The sequence below is a fragment of the Manis pentadactyla genome, chromosome 3, assembly GCF_030020395.1.
Source record: "Manis pentadactyla isolate mManPen7 chromosome 3, mManPen7.hap1, whole genome shotgun sequence".
In the NCBI taxonomy this organism is placed as follows: domain Eukaryota; kingdom Metazoa; phylum Chordata; class Mammalia; order Pholidota; family Manidae; genus Manis; species Manis pentadactyla.
Window position 1 is genome coordinate 10,448,060 of NC_080021.1, and position 12,949 is coordinate 10,461,008.

At 35.4% G+C, this 12,949-nt stretch overlaps 1 protein-coding gene across 6 annotated transcripts in view; it reads right to left on the bottom strand.

Moving 5' to 3' along the window:
- The window catches only part of EFR3A (EFR3 homolog A), a 99,978-nt gene that overhangs the window by 45,017 nt on the left and 42,012 nt on the right, over nt 1–12,949 (bottom strand). For all 6 annotated transcript variants that reach the window (XM_036890518.2, XM_036890515.2, XM_036890516.2 and 3 more), the window contains 4 exons: nt 10,222–10,349; nt 8,508–8,658; nt 4,097–4,218; nt 77–226 (listed from right to left, as the gene is read on the bottom strand). In XM_036890518.2, the coding sequence (XP_036746413.1) occupies nt 77–226; nt 4,097–4,218; nt 8,508–8,658; nt 10,222–10,349 (551 nt within the window). The remainder of the gene's footprint in view (nt 1–76; nt 227–4,096; nt 4,219–8,507; nt 8,659–10,221; nt 10,350–12,949) is intronic.

Consider the following 12,949-nt stretch of genomic DNA (forward strand, 5'->3'; position numbering starts at 1 on the left):
CTTATCCCAGCAAGCAAGCATACATACACATGTACAAAAATAACATAGCCCTAACCCTAATGTCTTTATTCAATACCTGTCAACTTCCTCTATCTTTTGCATGTTGAACAGCAGAGATGGAACAATTTTATCCATATGCTGGGGTTCCCAAATAGTAGCCCGAAGTTCATCATTAACTGTTTTGCGAACCACGCCTTGAATACCCCTGATTCCAGCAATTCGGATTCTATAAGAAAGAAACACTTGGGTAATGAAGAAGTAACTTAAATAAGTCTGCTTGCTTAGTGAAAAGAATGGATGCCAAGTAAATAATGTTTTCATAAGTGAATCAAATGAAAATAACACAACAATAAATCTAAAAATTTTAAATCTCAAAAATCTAAGATGAACAAAGATATGGTAGTTCCAAAAGAGGCTTACTTCAAATTCCATCTTTTTAAAAATCAGCATTTACAGTTTAAAAGGACTGTAAAACAGTATATCTAGTCTATGTATCATTTTTCAATAATACAGAATCTAACCAAAAGAATTAGGTTTTCCTAAGAGGGTAACAGTAATTCAAACTAATATGAACTAGATTCTCTCCATTTGTTGCCTAGAAGTCTCAGAAGCTGAGTGAAAACAGGATTCCCCTCTCCCTGAACACCCATCAGTGCCTCCTCAGACTTCTTTCACTGTTTCTTCCCAAGAACCTCTTATCTCCTCCTAGTCCACCTACATAGGTGTAACAAATGAGAACTACTAAAATGCAGTACAGAAAACCTCAGACATACACATACATACACCTGTGGGTACTAACATATATACATTGCCCTGTGTATATGTAACTTAAAATTCATCCACATTGTGAGAGAATGCTGCCCTATCCTCCCATCCCAAGCCATAACCCCCAACTTCCTCAAGCTCTTCCTTACTCTTTAGAAAATAATCTATAGGTTCAAGAATGAGAAGAAAAGTTGCAAAAAACAAACAAACATATAAATGCTGGGGAAGAACAATTTCACAGACAGAGCTAACCTGATAGCCCATATGTCCCCAAACACCTTCCCTCTGGCCAAATTTCATTGTTATTTACTTCCTTTTTTGCTACTATGGGAAATATTCACAATGAGAGATTTATCAGCTTAAACAGATATAAAGAATGGAAAATATGGGGGAGGTGGTGATACTGCTTTACAATTCCATGGGAAATAATATTAGGTATTCAAGAGCAGCCAATGGAGAATGGGATGTGGAAGTAATACAATACTGAACAGGTAAGAAAGTGAACTGGGAAACACCAAGACACATTTTGCTTATTTCCTAGCTGTGTCTATATATGCTGCTTTAGTGGTGATTTGTGAAACTCTTGTGCAGCTATCACAAGTGGGCAAGCCTAACATTACTGTAAGGTGTCCACTTTTATATACTTGCTTCTACTCCTGGGTGATGAGAAGGCCAAGCCCAAGGAAGCAGAGAACACAGTGAACAAACAAGACGACATAAAGAACGTGGTTGATGACAGAGTAGCCTACACAGAGCACAGCACACGGCGATGCCCTTGTTCAGAGGAGGCAGGGTCCACCGATAGCTACCATAGCTACTGAAGCTACACAGCTGGCATCGGAGCCAAATGTAGTATCTGTCCTAACCTATATATCCTAGCCATGATTTCAAAGCTATTTTAGAGTTCCCTTATCAGTAAAGTAGAAAACAATTGTTTTTCCTAAAGCATAGGTAAGGATTTAAAGGAGTTAATTCATGGAAGTGTTTAGCCAGTAAGTGTCAAACAAACTGGCACATAGTAAGTACTCAGTAAGTGTTAGCTGCTCTTACTGTTGTTGTTAATCATTATTATGATGTTGTTGATTATTTCCACCAAAGCTGAAGGTTGCTCAGGAAATCAGAGCTTAAGATTGTGATGCATGACTTTATAGGTGGGAACCATTTTTGCAAGGCACATGTTTTCAGAAAATCTGAACAGTTATCAGCCTCACTTCATACTGCTCCCATGCGCTTCCATGCTCCCTGAGTTCTATTTGACAGGGTTTTGCTAAAATAAAGGAATTGATATTAAGTATCTAAGTAAGAACCTAAAAGGGAATATAAATATGCCTGATGAAAATCAAAAGGGCTTTTATTTAAGGCATATAGGAAAAAAAAAAATTAAACCCTCTAAGTATCTTAAAGCATTTTAGTTTAGTTGTTTTACAGAGATTCAAATGAAATGACATTCTGGAATTTCAAATATCATATAATACTAGAAAGACAAAGAATTAGGAAAAAGTACTACAAGGCCTTTCATTTGTATTTAGAATTTAAAATTACTCTGTAAACATGAATTTAAAATGTTAAGTGAAAACAAGTGGAAAAGACAAGATCTTTCACTAGGGGGCAGTAAATACCTAAAAATAAGAACTTATGCACAGCTCTTTGAAATTCTTAAATGTATCCTTTCATAAATATTATGGGTATAATCGACACTTTTCATCTATATTGGTTTATATGTGAAACACACCCCAACCAATATATTAGAAATGACTGTGTGGTTTATTAATCTTTACAATACTAAGCCAAAAAAACCCACCACATTCTGGGTCTTTTCTGTATTTTAAAACAAAATTGTTACAATCTTGAAAAAAAATTGTCATTTTCCTTAGTTAATCATTATACCATTTGCCCCATTAGCAAGTTAATGTAAAAGGGAACAGTTTTATGAAACTTTTCAAATGTCGTTTAGGAAGGAAAAAGATTTTCAAATGTCATTTAGGAAGGAAAAAAGAAGGTGGTGATTTGTAGAAACAGGAAATAATTATAAGATAATTATAACTACCTGTACCTTTCTTAACTTTACACTCATAATAAAGGAACAGCAGCAGAAGTCTAAATGGCCTATACTATACTATGGAAAAATTAAACTAAAAGAATTTTAGAAACAGATTTTACACCTGAAAAAAACTATTAACTCACTTCTCAGCTTTCTTTCTCCAAGTTAAAATAATGTTTGTACTTCTTTCTGTTTATGTAAATGAACACTGTACCTTGCATACTGAAAGACAGGTAGTTATATTGCTGCATACTCCCTTATTTGAAAAGTAAAAATTACAAACATGCTAAATCTTAATTATAAACAGCCCATAATAGCGCTCTGAATTCAGGTTCTTTTCTTTTGTTTTAGGTGTATTATGGAAATGCTCAAACTACTTTCTACAGTTACCAAGGTCTTTTTTATTTTAATTCTTAACTTCAACGTTTTATTATAAATTTTTAATTTATATTTAAATATAAATATCAACCTATAGATTGACATTGTGTTTCTATATAAGTATTTGATTCCAGATTATTACTAGGATGTATCTAGAAGAATGTTTAAAAATGCCCAAATCAGTTGCCATGACAACCTCCGGTTGACACTGACTCAGTAATACATGTTATTCGTTCATTCAACTTATCTATATACTCATTCATAAGCATTTACTTACTGAGAGCCTACTATATGCCCAGCACTATACAAAGTGCTAAGGATCTAGCAGAACTCAACAAAGCCTTTGCCCTCGTGGAGTTCACATTCCACAGAGAACCAAGAAACAGATAAAAGAAGGGAGGGATGGGAAGCTGATATTTAATAAATAAAGGTCTCCAGGGGTGGACTCTTGTAATAAGGTGACATTTGAGCAGAAATCTGAACAAAGTGAAGTAAAAGCCATGTGGACATCTGGAGAATTATTCTGGGCAGAGAGACTACTTAGTCCAAAGGTCTAGAGGAGACAGAAGTGTGACTCATGTGTTCAAGAAACAGCAAGGAGACCGTGTGGCTGGATGAAGAAATGACCTGACAGGATCTGACTACATATGACAGGATCTGGGAAAGGGGGAGCAAATGGGAATTTCAGGCTACAGTAAAGACTTCAACTTTTATCCCAAGCTGAGTTGAGAAATCAATCTCAATTCTGCTACTTCATTCACTTCTTCCAACAGCAACAGAAAGTCATGTTTCATACAGTGTAGGAATAAAGCATGTATTTTCCTTTTTCCTTAGGCAATCATGTAATATATTTAAACATGGTATTCATCAAGAAATCACTGACTATAAATTATAGAGTAAAATAATACATACTCTGTTCGTATTTCTGGATCACTATGACAGGAATGACACATGGCACTGAAGCGAGATACAAAGAAGTCGTAACGTCTGTGATAGGATGGTGTGTCTTCTTCAATATTTGCAAATTTGACAAACTAAAAAAAAAATAAACGCATTATTACCTTTCTGAAAGTGTGGAACACATTTACTTCCATTATTTGTTACATTAGCAATAAATATCCAAATAAGCAGCAAATGAAATTATAAATAGCATACATACATATATGCAAAATAATTTTTAAATCGTGACTTCAGATAATCAAGGATATAGCATTATAAACATAAAATATAATTTTTTATCCAATTCCTTTTGAGTGAGCCAGGTCTTACTCTAAAGCACTTCAAGATTTCCTAGTTACTACCAATGCTTCAGTGACAACCTCAAGTCCAAACCTGCAGGGAATTTATTTCTTAATCATGGGTAGGAAATCTTTCTTGAAAGCTGTTACACAACACATGAACGAATAACATTTATACAAATAAGATGGAAAAAGAAAAGGGGACATAAACTGAAGGAAACATAACAAAAATAGAGAAGAAAAATACTGAGATGTTAAAATTTACTCTACATCCTTTCTAAAGATATAAAAACACAAAAGACTAGCTCCATATATAGGAAATTTTAGGTATCCTCCATATGTCACAGACCTGGCCCTTCACTCCTTACTATGCCTTCTCTTACCAGCTTTCTCATTCCTGAAGTGATTTGTTCCTTCTGTATCTTCAACAGCCAAAGGCCACAGACTGTTAGTTCACTTGCAAATTTAAACATAAGTACACACTTGCCAGGACACAGACTGATGCCTTGAAAAGGCTACATACCCAAAAGAATTATTCAACCAAACTTACTGATAATTTTCTGAAAACAAATCTGAAATAAGCATAGAATAAATTTGGAAAAATGAAATTTATGATACCAGAAACATTTAAAGTTATTTCAGCCAGATCTAGCTCATCTGTTTTAAATGATAATTTTATATGATTTGTATTTTCTAGAAAGGGGCCAAAAACACTACACCTGGTTGACATTCATTACCTGTTCCACACCGTACACTGTGCTATGTATTTTCACTTTACTAAATCATTACAAAAACCTTGTGAAGAATTTGCCATTATCTCCACTTTAAAGATAGGGAAACTGAGATTCAAAGATTAAATCATTTGCCCAAGTGACAGTTAGTAAAAGATAAAACTGGCATTACAATCCAGGGGTTTGACTTGAACTTTCAAGATTCCCATACTACACACTGGTTATATGAATAGTTTCAGAAGACATTCAACGAAATATTTATACTTTTCATAAAGACAAACCTTAAATTACAGCAGGAAATACTCAGAAAATATAAATGAAAAAAGCACACAAAAGCCTACATACAGTATTCCCCATTTTCTAATATGTATAAAAAAATAAAAATACTAAAGGACCACTTCTGAATATTGGAATTCTAGGTATCTTGTTTACCCTTTTATGTTTTCTTACATATTCCAACTTTGCTATAATAAACACATTACTTTTAAAATTAAAAGGAGGTTAATCAGAAATAAAAAAAACTGGCCATTAAAATGTTAAAGGTTCTGGAAAATTTTCAAAAGGAGAAACTTTATTCTCTTTTCATTTATTGAGAACCACAAGTAAGAGTACAGTCAGAGTGATCACTTAGAGAAGCAGACCATTAACAGAAACAACTTCTATTGCCTGTGAGCACAAAGAACAGGATAAAAGCGGGGGCTATGCTCCAGGGGAATGCACAAGCACCTCTTCCTTCTCAATTTGATGGAAAAGTTCTTCTAAGTCTTGTCATGCTAGAAGCTAAGAAATCTAAGCCTGTATGCTAAAATAAGCCAATAAAATGGAAGTTATTATCATTACAAACTTATTGACATAGGTAGGAGGAGAGAAAAATGAAACAGAACAGTCTCTCTTCCTGGCAGAGATTATGAACTGTTATACGGATCTGGATTTGGATCCTGGGTTTACTAACAAAATATGTGACCTGTGAAATGGAGTATTTAAGTTGCAGGTTGTTGAAGAGTTCAAATGAGAGACAAAAGTAGCACATGCCTTTTGCGTACAATAAATACTCAGTGAAAACTGACTTCTACATTTTTTCACTTAGATATGTTATGGCATAATAAAAGACAACAGCGATGCAATCCTTTAGGTGTACAGTTTCTCACACGAAGCACTATTAAAATTTTTGACCCAATAAATTCTTTGTTTTGGAGACTGTCCTTTTATTACACACAGATATTTAGCAAAATCCCTAGCATCCCAGATACCACTGGCACTCTGCCTGCCCCACTGGGAAGATCAAAAATGCCTCCAGACCTTGGCAAACATTCAGGGAGGGTAGGCAGGGGGAGAATTGCCCCCAGGGAAGAATCCCTGCTTCAGTGCAATGAATGGCTTCAATGACTGATCGCTACCACAACTACTAATGATATTTAAAGAAAACTTTAAGATTAGCAATAAGGATCAACTGAACACACGGGGAAGAAAAAAACACCTTTCCTTAGATTTTAATCCACAACAATGACAGTGTATTTATATTGCAAAGAACACTAACCGTGAAGTAAGAAGGACCTAGGATGAATCCGTGTTATATACATTATTAATTCACTGTGTTTTGGACAAGTTATTTAGATTCAATTTCTCATCTCTAAAATGGGAACAATATTCTAAGCTTGAAGGGTTTGTATAAGAATGAAATGATATAATTTATATGAAGTATCTACCATAGCCTGTATTTAAAAAAAAAACTGAAGCAGTGTTGCGTAGTGTTGACATATATTACCACTATGCATTATTTACAATAATTATTATAAATTTCCATTTATTGATATATTAGTTACTAAACATTTTTCTTTCCTGAGCCAGTGTACATACAGATATGCTATACTATTCTCTTTGCTTTTCTGTATTTGAAATACTTCACAAAAAAAGGGGGTAAAAATAAAAAGTACTTAGTACAATTTCTAAAACAAAGAAGAAGCTAAATAAATCATGTACTATCATATCGGGTCAGCACCAGCACAAAGAGGCAAATGTCAATAAAATTAAAATAAGATGTAGAAAAACCATTAATAAACACAAAAGTATTAAATCAGTACCAGTCATGTTTGACAACTTTTTTCCAATGTTCAATATTCAGTGTTTGACAACTTAGCTTCATTAAGAAATTAAAATTAGACTTCCACAGAATACTAGATAAATAATGTTGGTCAAGATTATACAGCATTTCACTTAATACAATTCACTCAAATCAAAGTAGGTAAGTGGACAGTCTTCTGCCCAAGACTCTTTAAAAGAAAACTAATGGCACTGCTGGATCCAAGTAGAGAAATTTCTAGGGATATACACTAAAACTTCCCCTCGCCTACCCAGCTAGTAAACCATTCCCCCCAAGCTTTCCTCATCTAATTGTAAAGGAAACAGGGGAAGCCTAAGTAGCTATGGTGCCCGAAACTGGGCCTATCACACCACCTAATTGCATTTGGAAATACCCAGTGTTTCCCCTTTAAAACAAATGGACAAAATCATCCTATAGGTTTTTAGTGAGGGTTTTATTTACACATCTGCTTTTATTTATTTTTTTATCATTCTACTACTACCAATAATAATAATAGTGCCATGCACTCTTCTATGAGCTTCATATATATTAACTCATATCACAGAACAATCCTTAGACTGGTACTATTATTATCCTCATTTCACAATGACAAGCCTTAGCAGGAAGAGGTTAAGTAACAGGCCCAAGACACAAAGCTAGAAAGAAGTGCAGACATAATATAAATGGGGGCAGTTGGGCTCTGAAATCCATGGTATCTGTCACCACAAATACTTCTCCCTATACCTTAAAATAACCATAAACAATAGCTGGTGACATACAATTCTGTAGTTGATAAAAATGGATGGGAACATACAGATTGGTTGAATGCCAGAAAGCCTCAGAGATGAAGTTGGAACTGACAGACTGAAGGTTATACAATGAAAGTAGAGACAAGGAAAGAAAGTTATGTATCTTATTTTCCCTTTCATACATGCCTTCCCAGCCCCCACAAATGTTTAACAAAGTATGGTCTGGGAGAGAAGAAAATGAATGTGGCAAGCGGCTATAGTGCAGATACAGTGTAAAAAGTCATGGGGAAATAAACCCTGACTTTTAGGGCCAGTTGATACTCTGTTGCTCCTTGATTGGTTAATAATCACAGACTTCACAAGAAGCAACAGAAAAAGCCAGAAGCCAAGTGTTCTAACCATCTATATCTGGGTCGACCAAATGTACAGACCAGAGCATTTGTCTTTATCAGGTAAAGATAATCTAAGAGATTAATTCTAGATATGCTAATTAACCCTAAAATTAGTTCAAAGAGTTTTACTCACAGAATTTGTTCCAAGAACTTGAAGCTTTGGTTCCCCTGATTCCAGCAGTTTTGCTACCATATGAAGAAAGCTTTCTACAAATGGCTTGATGCTTTGAGAATGGCAAGCCATAAGAAGTTGGTCCAATGCCTCCATAGCTATTAAAACATACCTAATGTAAGAGAAAAATAATGTCAAAGCATTTTTAGCTCTCTGAATTCTCCTAAGTGCTTTCCATTGGAATAATTTTAGTAAGTTTATTTAATTGCACAGAACACAGAAAGGAAAACTTAGTTGCTTCTAAGTGAATTCTTAATTCTCACAAGCATTAATGATTTTAGACTATAAAATAACCCTCATGTTCAAGTGTACAAAACTATGCTGTATTGCTCCATTTTCTCCTTCTTACCAAAAATTCTTTCAGAGCTTCTTTAACACTACCTTTGTATATATTTTTCTTTGTAAACAGGACATTCTCTAGACTTTTAACATATTTATTTGTATCTGACCCAAAATAGTTATTATAAGGAATGTACCTAAATTTCCACCATAATCTCTCTGTATTTGTAAATATGACTATATAAAACATTATCAACAATAGAGTATCACTAGGAAATGTCTCATAAATTTTACCTTGTAATTCATCAGATTTTAAAGCTTATATTAAAAATAAAATTCAGACTTTAATATTGCTTTATCAACTATAAAACTCCCTGCATCAAGACTCACTAAAATGTTATAAGGGGTAACAATGTAGAAGTAGAGAAAGCCAAACTGTCACTTGGAGAATGGAGTACTATAAGCTAGGATCACAAAATGACAATATGGCAAAGTATGATCCAAATTAGCCAAGTTACTAATTGTTCAAGTGGAGAGAATGGTTAAAATGGTAGAACTTCATTTACAGGTAGAGCGTATAGCTGACACAGTTCCAAATAGCATGCTTATACCTTCTAAGCCTTAATATCCAAGCCTAACATAGTTCTTTTATTATTTCTGATAGGTAAAATTAAAGCAGTGTTAAAAATCAGTTGGTTACAACGAACCAAAACTGAAGGAGCAAAACAGCAGCAGACTCACAGACTCCAAGAAAGGACTAGTGGTTACCAAAGGGGAGGGTTGGGGAAGGGGGGAAGGGAGGGAGAAGGGGATTGAGGGGTATTATGATTACTAAACATGGTATGGGGTGGGTCAAGGGGAAGACAGTGTAGCACAGAGAAGACAAGTAGTGACTCTGTGGCATCTTACTACACTGATGGACAGTGACTTCAATGTGATATCGGGGGGACTTGATAATATGGGTGAATGTAGTAACCACAATGTTTTTCATGTGAAACCTTCATAAGAGTGTATATCAATGATACCTTAATAAACAAAATAAATAAAACACACACACACACAAAATCAGTTGGTTAACAGGATCTGTCTGTTTCTAATTGACTATGGGAGTCAATTTATACTACTTCCCCATTTATGCTAGAGAAGTCTCAAAAATGAAAGGATGCTTAAGCTAAAAGCAACTCCGTTAATGAACATGAGTCTATTCTTAAAATCTGATTCAGTAAAGTAGTGAAAGCTGCAAGTATCTATATGGTATTACACATTTCCTTGTATAATATTACAGTGTTTTATCCTGTATACATCTGTGCCTGACAAGATGACAAAATAACTTATAGGATGATTTAGCCTAGGAATTATCCAAAGATACAGTATTAGCAGCAATTAGTTTTCTTACCCAGAACGATGTCTGACAACATCCCTGCTCAACCTTTCTGCCAAGTAAGAACCAATTCGATCCAGTTTCTCTGGAGCAGATACTGCATAAAATGTCAATTTCTCCATATCTGCTTTAACAAGGCCATCCTAAAAATAAGAATAGCAACAAGATAAATAGGTAACTTATATTTTCATATTTATTTTTATATTTCTAAGTGTTGTTTGCTTCGCATTTCCCCTTTTTGGATTGGTGATTAATCTATTTGTGCTGAACTTCTCTGGACTTAGTCTCCTCAGTGCTAACATTTACCACTCTGGATACACAGGATTTTCAAAAAAATTTACAAAGTCCCATTAGGCAAAGCATTTAAATATACCTTCATAAGCAATAATACCTTCCTAATAGAGAAAGTAGCTCAATTAAATGCAATAAGTAGGAAATGGGATGTATTTTAGTGAAAAGATTTCAAAGAAAATTTCTTTCAATTTAAAAAAATTTTAATGCTATATTAAGCCTACTTTACTCATTTACACACACACCAGTGAAAATACTGTCTTTTAGTGATTCAGAACTTGCTAGTATCATTATAAAGTTTTGCTATAATTAATAAATGAGAAAGAATTAAGAACTATATGAATCTATGCTTAGCCAATGCAACAACAGGTCCCTGAATGGGATCATCAAATTACCATACATCTCGGCTTCTAAAAGCTGACATGCAATCAGCCTAATGATTCTTCCCACCCTCATAAAACCACACATCGATTATCATCCTGTTTCTTGGTCATATACAGTTCAAGTAACAAAATGCTGCTTAGGATTGCTGGAAGAGATGGGGAGATAGAAAAATTATGTAAAATGGTGAATCTACAAGTAAAAGCTTTGTAAGTTTGTGTTTTCAACTTCAACTGGCTCCTCAATGTTCTCCGGCTTTTTTCCATCTCCCTAATGGAGTTAACCCCCCATATTTTGCACCTATTCCATTTTCCTCAAATTTGCTACTTAGCCACATCTCTTCCTTCTCTGACATCAAATGAGTTCTTCTCTTCCTCCTCAGATGGCTGGAAACCATCTGATACGAATATATTGGCAAAAACCAATATACTGGTTTTTGGCAAAAAAAACCCCTGCTTTCTCAGTACCCTCTAGACCAGTGGTTCTCAATGAGGGGTGACTTCATGCCCCAGGGCAATGTCTGGAGATATTTGGGGTTGTCACAGCTGGAGGAGCAGATGTAGTAGCATCTAGGGATAGAGGCCTGGGAGGCCAATAAACAGGACTGCACCAACTGCAAAGAGTTACCTGGATCAAAATGTCAACCTAAATTAAGAAACTCTGCCCAAGGCAAAGTGAAAGAGCCGTATTTTCCTGTCTTACAGGAATCGGTTTGCCTATGCTCTGGCTGCCCTCCTCACAGGGCCCAGAATTTGGCTCTGGCAGCCGGCCTTTCTCATTCCTGTTTCTTTGACCTTTCCCTCTGTACTGGTTCCTCCACATCACCATTTAAATATGATTGTGTCTCAACCACTTTTTTTTTAATCCCTTCTAGTTTTATTGAGATTTTAGGTACAATAAACCGCTCAAGTGTATCACTGAGATGTGATAGTTGTTTATTTCTGTGAAACTATCACTAACAAACAAAATATAGAACATTTCCATCATTTGTAAAAGATTCCTCATGTCCTTTGTTGTCCATCCTTCCCTCTCCTGGCAACCACTGCTCTGCCATTTGTCATGATAAACAAGCACCAATGAACTCATACAGCTTGACTCCACTGTGCACAACTCCTTTCACTCAGCTCACCTCTGCCTGGGGACGCTTCTCCCGCTCACCTGGGTAACCCCTACTCATCCTTCAGTAGGTCAGTGTCCTCCGAAAAACCTTCACTGTGCCCCTCCAAAACCCCTCACGCGTTTGGGTGAGATGTTCCTTCTTTGTGTTCTTTTAGCTCACAGCACTTATCATTATTATATTACCATACTACTTTTTCACTCATTAAATAAATATTAATCAAGCGTAAACATGTGCTGGGCAATGTGATAGACACTAGGAAAGCAACATGACCAAAGAATTGTATTAACTCATTTAATCCTCTGAGAACCTTATGAAATAGGTGCTACTTATAATTTCCATTCCTGGTAAGAAACTGAGGGACTTATCCGAGACCACATGGCTAGTAATTATAAGAAATGGTTTAGTTATTTGTCCCCCTCACTAGATTGCTATTTGAAGGCAGAGATCATGACACATAGACCTCAGCCCTCTGGGTACCTACTATCTGATTCATTTTGAGTATACCACAAGACTTTGTTTCTGTTTAATAAATTAAAAGTAAGAAATATGATCAATTGGATTACGATTGCCATATATATGTAAATCTCTTCTTGTTTTGGCCTTATTTTACAGATTGCCACTTAAATAAAGCTTACCTAAATAATTGGCAAAAATAAACATTCTTCATGTAACCATTCTCCAATTCACCTGTTGTCACTCCCATGATCAAAGGTGTTCAAAGCTCCCTCACTGCCTACAAGTTTGGGTGGAAAAAGTCAGGTGCCTTATCTGTCATTCACATTCCTCCATAATCTGGCCTCTACCTCATCTTTAGTAACCATGTGCCCCAGACTCCTCAGGGGAATGCTTTGAGTATTAAGTCTAATGACTCATCTGAAATGTCAAATCAGAAATTGTGGCCAACAGGACTATCACCCACTACACTCTGCAGTTAGGCTATGCAAATCTCCT